The 15790-nt window shown below is 37.0% G+C and overlaps 1 protein-coding gene across 1 annotated transcript; it reads left to right on the forward strand.

The window, feature by feature from the left end:
- Positions 1-8204: 8204 nt before the first annotated feature.
- On the forward strand, positions 8205-14336 carry LOC104610159 (potassium channel KAT3-like). Its single transcript, XM_010276655.3, has 11 exons — positions 8205-8858; positions 8965-9180; positions 9323-9478; positions 9576-9633; positions 9730-10047; positions 10573-10812; positions 11100-11198; positions 11325-11357; positions 11444-11629; positions 11806-12556; positions 12802-14336. Exons 1-11 carry the CDS (start codon positions 8683-8685, stop codon positions 12936-12938), a joined length of 2370 nt encoding a protein of 789 aa, XP_010274957.1. The 5' UTR covers positions 8205-8682; the 3' UTR covers positions 12939-14336.
- The last annotated feature ends 1454 nt before the right edge of the window (positions 14337-15790 follow it).

A 15790-nucleotide genomic window follows, 5' to 3' on the forward strand; every position in this document is an offset into this window, starting at 1 on the left:
AATCGGTGACCCGCAACCCAAAGGGAAAAACAATTCAACCTCCAGATCAATCCTCTGTTGAGCTTTAGAATTGGTTCCGGTTTTCCTACCTTATTCATATATATTCCATCATATCTTAGTGTTTTCCAAGCATATTGTAATACGTCTCTTAAAAACGCCTTATCAAAAGTTATTTGCAGAACCAATACTTTAAACCTTTCATACATTAAACCAAATGCAAATGGTGCAGTGAGAAAATTGTCTTCTCAGATTCTCAAATATAAACCCTGAAATTTAACTTCCACATATTTGATTACATTACAAGTGCACAAGAACCCATAACCCATGCTGGGCTCCACACAAAAGCTTCAGAGGAGACCACCAAGTAGTCTCATTGGATAGATCCTAATTAAGCCTACATACTTTATATTTAACTCAATAATATGCTAATAATTGTACCTTTTTCACATCTGCTTCATATAATTGTTTATAATTAAGTTACCACCAAGTGGTCTCATTGGAACTAGTTGGTTTATTCAAATTTTTGAGAAATTATCTTATCACATCACATCTGATAACCACTTCTACTAAAAAAATATAAACATTGGATTGGATAATAGCATTTATAGTAGAAACACCAAATTTACCGTTTAATGAAGAAACACATTCGTGGTAGGAAAAAATATATATATATTCTCTTAAAATTTGTACTGACCAATATAAAACATTGCAAATAGAAGTGACAACGGTACCAAACACAACCTAAGCCTACATACTTTATATTTAACTCAATAATATGCTGATAATTGTACCTTTTTCAATTCATATCTACTTCATATAATTGACTACAATCAAGTTGGGAACCATAAAACATGGCCTTAAGAGAAATAACTATCCACCACTCACCTTCAACCTTAGCCAAAGAGCAAGGACAGGAATAGGATAGGGGATGATGCATTGTTTGTCTTGTATAGAACAAATTCACTCAAACTCTTGTTGACAGCAATACCTACAGTACAGAAGCACAAGGGAGGCTTGAATTCAGATTTTAAGTGAAAAAGGAGCTTCTTTGATACCAATTCAGAGAACCCATCTCTCTTCTCATTCCCCATTTTGCTTATCTTGATCTCCAAAGTGAGAGGACGAGTGCAATTCCCAACCACTAAAGATTGTGGACCATGAAAACCTTTATCTCACATTAGAGAAACTGACCTTTGCTCTACCTCCTTGGTACATGGAACCACAGTCGCCATGTGTCACTGTTGCGTGATCCCTTGGAGACGAATCAGGTTCCAAAATCCTTTCCCATTTATATGGGTCTGATCTGGCAAACTACTAGGCACTAGCAGTTGGGTGCATCTCTTTCAGCAACTCGATCTTGACTGCAGCAAAGTCGAATACGTTGGGGCCACCAACTGAGCAAAATAGCCACAGCTGTAGCTACCAGTTCCGAGTTGGGAAAGAAAAGCATCAGATGCCACTGGCCGTTGGTAAGGTCTCCTGTTGATCGCAGCGAAGATTTGGGATCTAATCCCGCCTGCACTTGGGTTGGGGGATCGTTTATCCCGTTGTGTAGTCCTTTAAAAGAAAAAAAAAATCAGGTATATTTCCATATCTATCAACAAAATACATTTCTTCATTATCTTTCTAATACTAAAAGATGCCCATGTTTTAAGTTTTAAGGGCAGTGTCAATTTATAATAAAGAAGAAACTGAATTGGTCATTTCGTTGTAGGTGAATTTAAATAGTCTCATGTTTAATTTCTTTTAATTCAAAAAAAAAAAAGAAATTCTAAGCAGTAGAAAGGAGAGAGAATAATTTGACATGAACAACTGCATTTTAAGTATGTAAAATAGATAGTGAAGTAGGGAAAATAATTTCACTGCCAACTCTAGGAAATTACTCTTTTACCCTCACACCCACGGTAACCTGTCGTAATGTCCCAGAACGTTCCCAACAGCCAAAGTTTTTTCCATCTGCATCCCTGAGTCCAATGAATAATGCATTCTTTAAACTTTAAAGCATGTTATTGTTAAGAAATTCTCTTGGGACTGGACAAAAACCAAAAGCTTACTGGGTCACGATTTTGTCGGGTTGGATCCTCAAATGTGTCCAACCAAATGCATTTTACACTTAAATTTTAGGATTTAAAAGTTTAGGGTTTAGATATAAAAATCAAGAGGTATAAGTAAATATTAACCAAATATAATATATGACATTTGTATATAATTTTTATGACTTACGCTGAAACTAAAACAAGTATATACATAATGTGAGATTATTATTGATGATCAAATGTGACATTATTAGATTCTCAGTTGTTTCTTAAATTTTTTTCTTTGCTGCAAAAAATAAGTAGTACGTCTAACCCAAATCCATTAGAATATAATTCTCGACTCTCAACCACATATCATTTGTACCAGTGATCTCATATCACTTGGATCGCCCAAATGCCTTGCTTGGTAGACACAAATAAAGCATATATAATAAATTGGATGAATTGAACGTTTTCTAACAATTATTTTCTAGCAGTTAGCAGTTGGTAGGGAGTCATTTCTAATTGCTCATTTCAAAGATTACTGTAATATGAAAAATCAATTATTCACTTAAAACAATCTCCAGCTCATCTCAGAGAGAGAGAGAGAGATTTCGACAGCTGGGAGCACACAAATTCTCGTCCACCTTTATGTTGATTTTTATTTTTTCGTTTCTTTTCAGTGTAAATGAGAATCCAGATAAATTTTTCATTCTAGTTGAATTTTTTGGTGTTTGTTTTCAGTGTAAATTTTACATCGAAAATTGATGTAGACTCTACTCAATGGAGGATGTAAAGACTATATCGATTTTGTCGATATATTTTTTTACACAACCTGACTATACCTTTTTCACTTTAATGGTTCATTATATTTAAACCAATCGATTCACTTTTGGATCAATGCACTTTTACATCGTACAAACTTTATACTAAAACAAACACAGCCTTAGGTCTTATTGTACTTCATCCATGCTATAAGCAAAATAAGGTAAAAGTTGAAACAAAAATAAATCAGAAATTACACTCAAATCATTCACTCTTCTACTTTTGCATCAATGCAAATAAAATTGCACTGCAAATAGACCTTAATCAAAACAAATAACAACCAACATAAAAAAAAAAAACTTCTTTTATCATGTGTGATGAATGGGGGTGCTCTTCCAACACTGAACATACAGGCGTGTAGAAAAATTGCTTTCCTACACGAAAAAGTGATTTGTGGACATCCCATATTTGACACATACGAGACAAATAAGGAGATTATAGCCCTCTACAATATTGAGAACATTTCCGATGATTCATTCCTGATTTTATCATCAAGAGATATTTCTAATACACGGCAGAGATGTGATATAAAAGGTTGTAGTGGCAGTTTTATGTGGGGCTGAATTTTGACTACACAAACAAATAAGGAGATTTAGTTATTTTATAAAATGTCACCATCTCATTTCCGTGGGAGGCATGGACACAGGTAGAAGTACATAAAGCCGACCTCTTTTTTTCTGTCCGCCATTAGCACCATTTGGTACAAGTAATGGCTTCTCTGTCTTCTTACCGAATATGTGCCAATTTACAAAATGGATGTGCCCCAATGCAAATATGGGCTCAGTTTGTCTTTTTACCGCCATTTGCACCATTTGACTCAGTTTGGAAAGAGTACAAATACAAATATGTAGAGTGTAAAGTCTTATATTTTGTATTATTTTGTATGTATTTGCATTTGTACTCTTTCTAAATTGAGTAAGTGGAATCGAGAATGCAATGGGCAGTTCGGTAATGTTTTCTCAGGTCAGGCCTTAATCGGTTCAGGACAGGGTGGACCCGGTACCGACTTAATAATAATCGAGATAAGAAATTAGGAATCGAAAACAACCCATTGGTACAAATATTGGAACTAGAACCAATCTAATCGGTCCAGGTCCGTCAGATCAGACCCGACCCATTGACAGCCCTAGCCCAAGGTTCGAAATTTCAATACAATATGCCTTATAGATATGAAATAAGGGAGTTTTGAGAAATCATTTTTTACTCTCGATAAACCCATTTGAAGGGATTTTTTATAAAACATTTTTTAACAAATAAAATATATAAAATAATACCAATCTACAAAATTTTGAAAAAGAAAATTTTAAAAATAGAAGATAAAGGTTCAAAGTATCAATACACCATCGGGATGTATCAATATTTTGAAAAACGTAGTGAAATAGAGTGATGATAGGTTGTTTTTTTATCCCTAAAGCGCTGGTTGAGAATTTGATTCCACGTAACACTGGAACAAACCAGTAAGACACCAACAAGCCAGCCCTTGGTTGATTATAGTATAGGTTGTATTTGGTACCATTCCTATTTCTACCTTGCATGTTTTAGGTTAATCTATTAAATGTGAGATAGATTTTTTTCTTGAAACTTTTTGGATTGATCAAATCAAATTATTGTTTCTATTTGAAATATCAATTTTGACACTTCAATTATAAATGTCAATGATCAATTGAAGTGATCTCACATGTGATGTGACAATAGTAATGCTCATTATATTATTTCTGCATTGATACAGTTAGGCATGTAACAGTTAAGGATCATAGGTTAGAGGAGTTCAGATGATCTTAGAGGACCACCACCTAAGGGGTTCGCTGTATCTTCAACCACTGCCCACCAATGATAAAGCTAAGTTACAAAATTCAAATAATTTAGGCATGTCTGCCCAAGTCGAAATTGTTACAATTAACAAAGCTAAATTGTCAAACCTTGCATTCTTTAGTTTTGAAATTGTCATGAAATCATCCAAATATACCTTCAGTTCAAATGGTAAATTTGTAAGTGCGTCCTATAATTCCTAATAATGCTCAACTTTGCTGATGTTTTGCACATGTAACATGTGGGATCTTGTTTAGAGGGGAAAAAAAAAAGAATGACCGGGCAAATTGGAGTCCACACACTTGATGGCTGTGTAACCAATAAAAACGCCCCACGTCATCCACAGTCTATATGCCCCATAATCACTCAACCTCTCACTTAGCTCGGGTGGCTGATGTGGAGCATTATTATTTGTTACACAGCCCCTAACACAAGAGTCCAGATCACCTACCAATAAACCATGCTCCAACCCTCTACCAACATGATCTTACACAGCACATTTCATACATGGCGAGTTCCATTTTTATAGTGAGTCACAATCTCATGGTGAGATGTATGGTGTTAGATCAAGTTGGTAGAGGGTTGGAAGGTATTTTGTTGGTAGAAAATCTGATGCGGTACAGGAAAAGGCTAATAAGTTCTATACAATGTTATGGGCCCGCGTGTAGGATCTTGTCACGGGTCGGTCCACCGGGAGAGACTCCTATCTTCCCTTGCCCTTGCGTACAGACCCTATTGTGGCAATCGCGTGAGTGATTTGTCTAAGAGATCACCCGAACTCTCGTAACACCTTTTTTGGTTGAAAACTGGATGCCTTTACTTCAATTCGTAGCTCCTTAAATAGGAAATTACAGAAGGAAACTCCTTGTTGGATTCGGCTAGGCTAGGTAATCCAACTTAACTCAAACTCCTAATTACCTACTCCTAATGGTAATACAACTCTTACTTAAGATAAGATAAGATAAGATAGGATAAGGGATGAGGAATGGAGTAGCTGGCGGCGAGTTGGCGAGTAGAGCTGATGTGGTAAGATAAGTGCGGACCCACCCTGATGAGCTGTCGTGTGGGCCCCGCCCTACTGCTGTTGTCAGGCGGCGCGTGCGTCTCACAGTGCTGCTGCCGTGCGGTGCGTGCTGTTGCCATGCGGCGCGTATTGTGCGTTGCCGGGCGGTGCGTGCTGCGCGCTGCCAGGCGGTGCGTGCCGCTGCTTATGACTGCGCCGCAGTGTGCTGTCGGGCGGTGTGTCCATAACATACAAGTTGGGATCACTCCAAGACACAAGAAGCTTGGATGGCGTCACTTATCCAACCGAATAATCAATTATTGAGTTAGCGCCAGTACAAAACTTCTATCTTAATTCAAAATTACCAAGTTAGTGCTAGTGTAGAACTCCTATCTTAGTTTGAAATTACCAAGTTAGCATCAGCACAAAACTTCTATCTTAGTCAAATGTACCAAGTTAGTATCAATGCAGGGCTTCTTTTCTAGTTCAAAATTACCAAATTAGCATTAGATCGTGATTTCTAATTTTTTTTTTCAATTAAGACTTTTTTTTTAAGAATTTTATTATGAAATATTTTTATAGATTAGGAAACTTTCTTGTAAGAGCCATAAGGGTGTAAATATATATAAAGGCTAAGTAAGACAAAGCTATGATAGTTTTGGATGTTGATTTTTTTCTTCTTTATTCAACTTTTGCTCTTTTCTTTGAAACTTCTCTTAACGTTATTTGTTATTTGTTTCCGTACTGTGCCAAGATATCAACTCCTAACGCAACCATCAAGTTCAGCTACTCTGTTTCTTTAATGTGATATTAATTTCAAACACCCATATTTTGGAATCAAGAGTGGCCCCAGTTTTCATGAATTGACACCCCATGAAATGGTTAAGTTAGTGAGACCATCTAAGTATTTTTCATTTTGACTGAAGCCTCTATGAGTTATTTCATTTTTTAATTGTCCTAACATTCATACTATTATCTTTTCTTCTCAAATTGTACATATTTCTTTATCTCTAAAGATGTGATTGAGGAGCTTTACCATTAATGGTCACATGTGAATGATTGTTTTCTCCCTCCTAAAGTTTAATTTATTTGATTGATTTAGAGAGAGAGAGAGAGGCCAAGTATCAAAACATGGAATCCAGTCACGAGGCTCATGGGTTGACCCACCAAACCAACTCAAAACTCCTCAAATGGGTGGTCTCTCAATCACTCATTTGATTTCAACAAAAAACTACTAAAAACAACTCTACAAAATACAGAGTTGTAGACAAAGGTGGTGTCCCTTTCAAGGGCCCTGAAGTTTGTGAAACAAAAGAGAGGACTGGACTTTATACCAAACAAATAAAAAAGACGAAATTTAAAGTTAAGTTCCTTGGGATAAGCTACTACTACTCACGTGATTCTCTTGCCCTTATCACGCTAACCTGCCTCACCTTCACCACATTTCTTGGAAATAATGAAACCTGTACCACAGATTGAACAGCATACTGCTCACCATTTTAAGGTCGTGTGGAGCCCTTTCCTGCAAGTTAAGCTGGCTTCACTTTTTACTTCCTGTACCTAAACGAACATGAGTGGTGCTTGCCGTGTGGTTCTTTTCTTTTCTTTTTTTGTTAAACTTTTCCGACTCTCTATCTCAAAATAACCACACAAGGTTAGGATAAGTGACCCAAATTTGCCAACCTGTGACTAGAAAATCTTAAAAGTGATGGGGTTAGGGCTCTTCAACACCTTATATTTCATGTGAACAAATGAAGAACATATACCGAGTCCCCCTGGTTTTCAAAAGAATTAAATTAAAAATCACAGAAATTCTCTTCCCCTTTTGGTCTCAATGTATAGATTTACTAGCTTTTTTCCTCTATCTTCTTCCCTTTTTGGGAGGGTTGGGGGTGTTGGGATGATTAGATTTGGCTCAATCTTCTTGTTGAAACTTCTCAGTCACTCCTTTTACCAAAAGAGAAACTTCGTGGTGACTTCAGTTCTGATGTACATTAATGTGACTGGGATTGATATTTGATTGACATAACCCTTTCTGCTTCACAAGCCATACACATCACTGCATAAAACTGAATAACTATTAACAATCATGTTGATCCAGAGAAATCAATATATAGTAACACAGCATAACAATCCAAACTACTCTACAACTCTGGTTTAGAGGAGACATACCTGAAGCAAAGCATGGACAAGAGTGCAGATTAGAGGGGCCCATATGTCAATTTCAGATAGAGATGGATGGAAGCATAAACCAATCTCATATGCATGATATGTCCAACAGAAGACGCGGTTGGATTTTATGGTGTGAAACGTTCCCACACTTATGGTCCTGATTGCATTTCATAAACCATTCTCATCTCAGGTTTACCAAAGAAAGAAGGGATTAAGTTGAAACTTATTTGGATTATATGGTATGAAACTCCGCAGGAAATATCCAATTGACCCACATGACATCAATAATTCAATTTCATCCTCCATTTCTCCATGCTCCAAACATACTGAATTCCAAGACTCCTGCTTGCTTTTAGTTTTGGATTTGAAATGAAAAAGCCACACTATTTTCTCTTATCTTACCCATCCAAGTCTTTCATATATATGATTCATGCCTTTGTTGACGAAGCACTCACTACCACCATCATCTTCTGCACGACCTCTCGACCAGAATATCTCTGCAATTGCATCAGAGAGAACCTCTTATCCTCCACTTTCGGTGTTCCCCCTCCAAATCAACTCTATTGTCTTGATCTTTCTTCTACTTCCTTTCTTCTTTTTACTTTTACTTTTTGATTACTTTTTTCTGTACAGAGAAGAACATTCTCTTCCTTTCCTTTGTCTTTTTTATTTATGACCCACTGATCTACGCTTTTCCAGCCTAATAAGTTTGGTCATGTTCAAAGTAAAAGAAACAGACCTTAGCCCGTGTCACCAGTTTAGCTATTTATAACCACTCCTCAAGCCTTACCTGATGAAGGTTTTCCACTAGTTTTCTCAATAATAATAGTACCCTCAAAGGAAACTTGAACAACAAAGATGCCATTTTCCTATGCAAAATCTTTCTTGCAACGGTTTTGTAGCAACGACCTTCAAATGGATACTAGTAACCACGGCTTCTTCTCCAGTGATCTCTTACCATCTCTTGGAGCCAGGATTAACCAAGAAACCAAGCTTAGAAGATACATCATTTCTCCTTTCAATCCACATTATAGGTGACAAACCACACAACTGTTAGTTTCATATTGCTATTTTCTCTTCCAAGGCAAATATAGTAAGACAACGAAAGCATCACTTTTTTTTTTTTTTCCATTACTCCAGGGCTTGGGAGATGTTTCTGATTGTTCTGGTCATATACTCAGCCTGGATCTGCCCATTTCAGTTTGCATTTTTAACATACAAGCAAGACACACTGTTCATCATTGATAATATTGTCAATGGATTCTTTGCCATTGACATCATTCTAACCTTCTTCGTTGCTTATCTTGAACGCCGATCCTATCTTCTGGTTGATAACCCCAAGAAAATTGCTGTCAGGTCAGTTTTGAGCAGGTTCACAGTTCTGCAAATGATCCAAGTATATTATTTATTCTCTTCAAGTCATTCCTGTCTTCCCTACTATAATTTTGTCTTTGACAATGAAACTAGTCTTTCTAAAATAAACTGCACTTACATGTAGGTACATATCAACCTGGTTCATCTTTGATGTCTGCTCAACAGCACCAATTCAACCTCTTAGTCTCCTTTTCACAGATAGCAGCAGCAGCCTTAGTCTTAAAGTACTCAGTATGCTTCGTCTGTGGCGTCTCCGACGGGTCAGCTCCTTGTTTGCAAGGTGCATCATCAAATTCAGATCTCTTTCACTATCCACATTTGAAATGCTTTCAATGGAAGAACAATAATATGGATTAAGCTGGTTTGCTTTCATCCAGACTTGAAAAGGACATACGCTTTGACTATTTTTGGACTCGGTGCACAAAGCTTGTCTCAGTAAGCCTCTTAAGATTTTTGCCTTTTCCTTTTGGTTGCTCCAACCTAACATCTTTAGCTCTATCAAAGTTACACTTCCTCTCTGTTTAAATGCAGGTAACTTTGTTTGCAGTACACTGTGCCGGATGCTTTAACTATCTGATTGCTGATAGATATCCTAATCCAAAGAGAACCTGGATAGGTGCTGCAATGCCAAATTTTAAAGAAGAGAGTCTGTGGAACAGATATGTGACTGCAATGTACTGGTCTATTACAACACTAACTACAACTGGTTATGGTGACCTACATGCTGAGAATCCAAGAGAAATGTTGTTTGACATTTTTTACATGCTATTCAACTTGGGATTGACAGCTTACCTCATTGGCAACATGACAAACCTTGTTGTCCACTGGACCAGCCGCACCAGAAATTTTGTATGTTTTCCTTCTTTTTCTTTTATGAATAATCTCTATGTTCTTCACTTTCAAGAACTTCCTCTTGCCAGCAGAAATAGTTGTAGAGATCCTAGTAAGAAGACCAAAATAAATTTGATTACCAGCTACTACTACATGGACCATTGCTCAGGGTGTAAAATAAAATGTGAACCTCCATAAGAGCTCCAGTTTCTCTAACCCTCCTTACTTAAAGGCCATCACCCTATGTTTATCCCAGCTATCAGGTGTCTTGGGAGGGGTGGACTACATACATACCTAACTTTTGTGTGTGTGTGTGTGTTCTCAGAATCAAACCCACATTATTACACTTGTCAGCCCAAGGTTTTACCATTATACTAAGCAATGGCCCCTCCCCTCCTTGCCTTCACAAAATTTATTAAGACTACATATGAGAAACCAATTCCAAAATATAGGAGGATTTATTTACAAATTGCACTGCATAAAAAAGTCTCTACTACTCTCATCATCAATAAATACTAATCAGACTTGCTTTCAATGCTGTAGAGGGATACTGTCCGTGCCGCTTCTGAATTTGCAGTAAGAAATCAATTGCCCCCACATATACGGGATCAAATGTTGTCTCACATATGTCTGAAGTTCAAAACTGAAGGGTTGAAACAGAATGAGACCTTGAATGGTCTACCAAAGGCCATTCGTTCAAGCATAGCACACTATCTTTTCTTCCATGTCATTCATAAAGTCTATCTCTTTCAAGGGGTTTCAAGTGATCTCCTTTTTCAACTGGTATTAGTTACTATATGTCATCAAGCTTTCACAATTGGCTATTGTTTATTGTTTTTATTCATAATAAGTTAAAACACACACACACACACATCCTCAGGTAAGGGGAAGTAAGAACCAATACACCCAGCACAGCCAATTGCTGACATATTTTAAGTTGCGTTACAAAAGCATGGGTTGTGTTGCAGCTTCCCAGCCATGAATTGCAGAGTTCATTTTGTAATATTTACACATATGAAATCTTCCTCAAAGTTTCACGACATTAATGATGTCTTTCCTTCCATAATAAGGTTTCAGAAATGGAGGCCGAATATTTTCCACCCAAGGAAGAAGTAATTCTGCAGAATGAAACTCCAACAGATCTTTATATATTGGTTTCAGGAGCAGTGGTCAGTGATCTGAATATCCATTCTTTTATTGGAAGCTGAATCTTTGATTCTGAGATAATAGTAGTTGACCCTCCACAATGCCTGCTGAGTAATTTAATCTGGTGCACGATTGGTATTTGGTTGCAGGATTTTATAGCACATATTGATGGGCATGACCAAGTAGGCATCCTTTCTATGTCCATTGTCCATGGACCAAAGCACATAGAGCAAATCTAACTTCAGTTCTTCTGGTGTATCATATACAGGTCCTTCAAAAGGAAAATGCAGGGGAAATGTTTGGGGAGATAGGAGTTTTACGTCATAGGCGGCAACCATTCACAGTTAGGACCACAGAACTTTCTCAAATCCTACGGTTGAACAAGAATTCACTGATAAACATTATTCAGGCAAATAGGGAAGATGGAAACATTATAATGAACAACCTTTTCCAGGTACATGATAAATTGGATAGCCCCTTGTATGATTAAAAATGAAATCTTTCTAATAGCTAGAACTTTTCTTTTAGGGGGAAAATGTGTGTATATTCCCACCTTCCCCAATTGGTGTGTGTTTGTTGGGGACTGGGGCAGGTGATAAAGTTAATTCTTTTATGTTCCCCTTTGTGCAGAAACTAAAGGAACTTGAAAGTTTAGGCTTTGGAGAAAGACATATGGAGCCAGGTTTAAACCTCAACGAGTGGCTTCATCAAGAACCACAAAAAGGACACTTTTATTTTCATGTTGGAAGTGAAGAAGATTGTCCACATGCAGACTCAAATCAGGAAACAAGTGACATGAAGATTCTGGAATCAAGGGCTACAGGAAGGGGTGAAGAGAACACAGTCTATGATCTCATCAAATGGGGAACTGATGTTAATGCAACAGATGCAGATGGCCAAACAGCCCTTCATATTGCCGTCCGCAAGGGGCATGTTGAAATGGTTAAGATTTTATTAGAAGGAGGAGCAAATGGGAATAAACCAGATGCTAAAGGGTGGAGACCACTGGATATTGCTGAGCAACAAGGACCAAAAAGCATTTATGACCTCTTACTATATTACAAAAATAGGAACAGAGATTCAGAAGTTCATAGAATAGATTTCATTGAGACAAAGACAGAGACAGTCAACCACATTGGGAACAATTGGAGAAAAGATAGGAGAAATGAAAATCCCAATTTCACAAACTCACACTTCGGAAAGATAGCACCAAACTCTAGTTCAAGCAGCTATTGTTGTCCCAGCGATAGCCAAGCTACAAAGTTGACCAACAGAAGAGTCACAATTCACATGCCCTCTCGAAAGGAAAATACAATGCAAGAACAGTTTGGGAAGTTAATAGTTCTACCTGATTCACTGGAAGAACTACTCAATGTTGCTGGTAAGTTTTGTTTAATCTCAAAAGAGTATTGGGTTACAAATGTGAAAATCTGGAGCAAAAACAGTAAGTATTATATCACTTAAATCTGCTTCAGATAAATATAAAAGTGGTAGGGATATAACCCAAACCTTCTGAACAGAAACTTCGAGCATTGAAGTTAGATAAACTAATCCATGTAAAACAAGATTCTTCTTTCTCAATTATGCTATATCCATGTGTCATACAAGTACCTTGTCAAACTGCAGGTCAAAAGTTCCCAGGTTACCATCCCACAAAAGTTGTCAGTACAGAGAATGCAGAAATAGAAGACATCAGTGTTATACGAGATGGAGATCATCTCTTTCTCCTTCAACCTGAGCATGAAACACAAATTGCAGAGTGACATTAAGCATTATTGGAAGAATAGGCCTACAATGTATAGATACAGATATTTTGTAACATATAGGCAATTTATGATGAGAATAAAAGAAACAGATAACAGATGTCAATCAAACTTGGCCTCAAAACCAACAATCACACTGGAAAATTTAATCCTGCAATTAAATTTCACCACAGTTAAACCCATGATAGCCAGTGCAAGTCCCATCCATCTATCATAGTTCCCAGGAATTGGTGAGCTATATGCACACAGAAAAATCCAAGGAGCTCTTTCATTCTATGAGTTCTGAATGTGATACAAAGGATGATCAAATCCCTGGTGCACTGCAAAGGGGAAAATAACAAAAGAAAAATTGTGATGCTTGGCATGATTGCTGTGACTGCTCAGCCACTTTAAATATTCCTCAGTATCCCTGCCAGCCCTAGTTCATTGGCACGTGTAACAGCAAAGACATGTTAAGATACTTTAATCAGACTAAATTAACCGAATCAAGTTTGCTTGCATCCAGGATTGAAAACAAGTTTATCAAAAGAAATAACCATTCTGTCCTGTCCCCGATTAGCAGGTATAATACTTCAGTGTCTCTTCCAAGAAGAAAGCTCCCATCTTGTCCCTTCTTTGAGGGATTCAAGGGTAACATCATCTAGAAAATTACAACCCCCAGAGACCCAGAATCAACACTTGTGTATTATTCAAAGATCTGCCAATGGCAATCACAATGCAGTTCAAGGCACTAAGAAATTAAAAGAGGGGGATGGAAACATGATTATTTATACAATTTGGTGATATAGAAAGAGGAACTTTGAACTACACAATTTTGTTTTATTTTCATTTTTTTCTCTTTGAGCCCTAACCCTCTTCTTCTTCTCTCCTGCCTCCACCCTCTACTCCCCCACCGCCACCTCCTCTCTCTCTTCCTTTATGTGAAGTGTTCTACATCCTTATGAGCAGAAAGTTGGATACTAAATGAAGCAAACTAATTGTTCTAAATTTTAAATACCAAGTTGCAAAGGGAAACTGGGTAAAGTCACAAAATTTATAGCAGCAGAGGGAAACTTCGCCCATGCATATGTCTACCCAGAATCTAGCTTTATTACATGAGTCAGCGTGATACAAGATGTGATTAGAAAAGTAAAAAATTGGAAGAACCAATGAATTACATGGACAAACAAGAGGTTCTCGATCCTGAAGGCTAGAAGTTTGGCGAAGGCCAAATTTGCTTTTAACCACTAAGTACCATAATCTGGCGAAGCCAGATTTCACTCTGTTCTTCTAAACCAGATGATCAATTAGTAACTATCAATTGTATTTTTTATACTTATGATTATAACCTAATTCTCGATTTTATGAGTTATATGTAAAAAGATAATAATTTTATATGTTGCTTCATAGTTCTACTAAAGAATTTGCTCAGGAGGAATGGAACTTTTATAGTATTTCTTATTCCATTTGATATTCTATTTGTTTATGATTGTAGTAGAAATAGTTTAGCTATAGATTTCATACCAACCTAGTTGGAAGTATTGTTTGCTCTTAATAGAGGTAATGGTGGTTAGATTCAACTAAATTTAGTTGAGGAAATTTTTGAGTGAGCTCATATTCTGATGCAAACATGATGCTCATTTTCTGTTGTGCTTTCTTCTTCTTAACTATCTTGGCACAAATCTACATGCTATTGTTTTGCAAGTCATTCTCCTTTTTTATGGACTTTTAACCATGAGAAAATGCTAGTGCCTTTCTGAATGGAGGAGGGTAGCTCTGCCCATGAATCACAAAAACAAATAAAACTCAGGTTCCAAGATAGATTTTCTACAATCACAAAACCACCAGAAAGATGGAGCATTGTGCGCTAGCCAGTCCACAACCTGATTTGCATCATGATACGATACGCATGACGAAAGATATTGTTGGAGTTGAAGAGGCGACATGCACTAAGGCATTTTTCGACGATGTTCTCTAATCTCCCCGGCCCCGGGGGCTTTACTGTCTTCCCCAGGCAATCAATGACGAGCTTAGAATCATCCTCAATCACCATCAGGAAATCCTTGAAGTTGCACCTCTATGCTGCTCAAGTTTTACAATTAAATTATGCCAAATTAACCACTTTTCATGATAGGATATTAGGATGTAGCAGACCCAATCACACCCAACTCATAATAAATTGACTACATCTGTTTCGTGGATAAATCAACAAAGAATTTTTGGTAATGTGCATAAGAGACAAAAAAAAATATATATTGATAAAGCTACTCTAGGTACTATACTTGGTTAATAATATAATGAAAAACATTTAATTAAATAATATCATATTCAAATTAAGAATTAATAGACAAGTTCAAAATTAATTAAATGGATGAAAACAATATATAGTCATCAGGTGAAAAGATTATTGAAATGAGTGGTAGGAAACCTACCTTAATTCATCTTCACCTCAAAGGAAAAAAAAAATGAAGCAACTAAATAAACACCAAAGGGAGTTGTTTTTTATGGGAAAATCAGGAATTCTTACCCTCACTAAGTCTTATCGTTGGCCTATTACCCAAGTCCCAAACGATAAAATTGTGGTCTGCGGTGATCGTGTTAGACAAGGGAGAATGTTGTATACTTGTTTGGGCCTCGGAGCCCAATATTCCTCTTCCTTGTCTAAAAGCATTAACCCATTTGCATGTGGTCTATAAGGCTCAATTAGAACCAGATCCAGGTAAACAAACCCACTCTCTCTTTAGTCTTTATTGCATCTGGATAACTAATTCTGGTCCCGTGTCTCAGTTTTGGGCTTCTTTTATCATACTCATATCACTTCTGGGCCACTCTCAGTTTTATGTAAAGGTTTCATATTCATTTTTTGTATTATT

Source organism: Nelumbo nucifera, chromosome 4 (genome assembly GCF_055504915.1).
Source record: "Nelumbo nucifera cultivar China Antique chromosome 4, China Antique-T2T, whole genome shotgun sequence".
In the NCBI taxonomy this organism is placed as follows: Eukaryota; Viridiplantae; Streptophyta; class Magnoliopsida; order Proteales; family Nelumbonaceae; genus Nelumbo; species Nelumbo nucifera.

Bases quoted from the DNA above. Each gene is read 5' to 3' on its own strand.
- LOC104610159 (XM_010276655.3), top strand. From the start codon at position 8,683: ATGCCATTTTCCTATGCAAAATCTTTCTTGCAACGGTTTTGTAGCAAC. The intron at 8,859-8,964 runs GTGACAAACCAC...CCATTACTCCAG, and splicing joins CCTTTCAATCCACATTATAG to GGCTTGGGAGATGTTTCTGA. The intron at 9,479-9,575 runs GTGCATCATCAA...GCTTTCATCCAG, and splicing joins GTCAGCTCCTTGTTTGCAAG to ACTTGAAAAGGACATACGCT.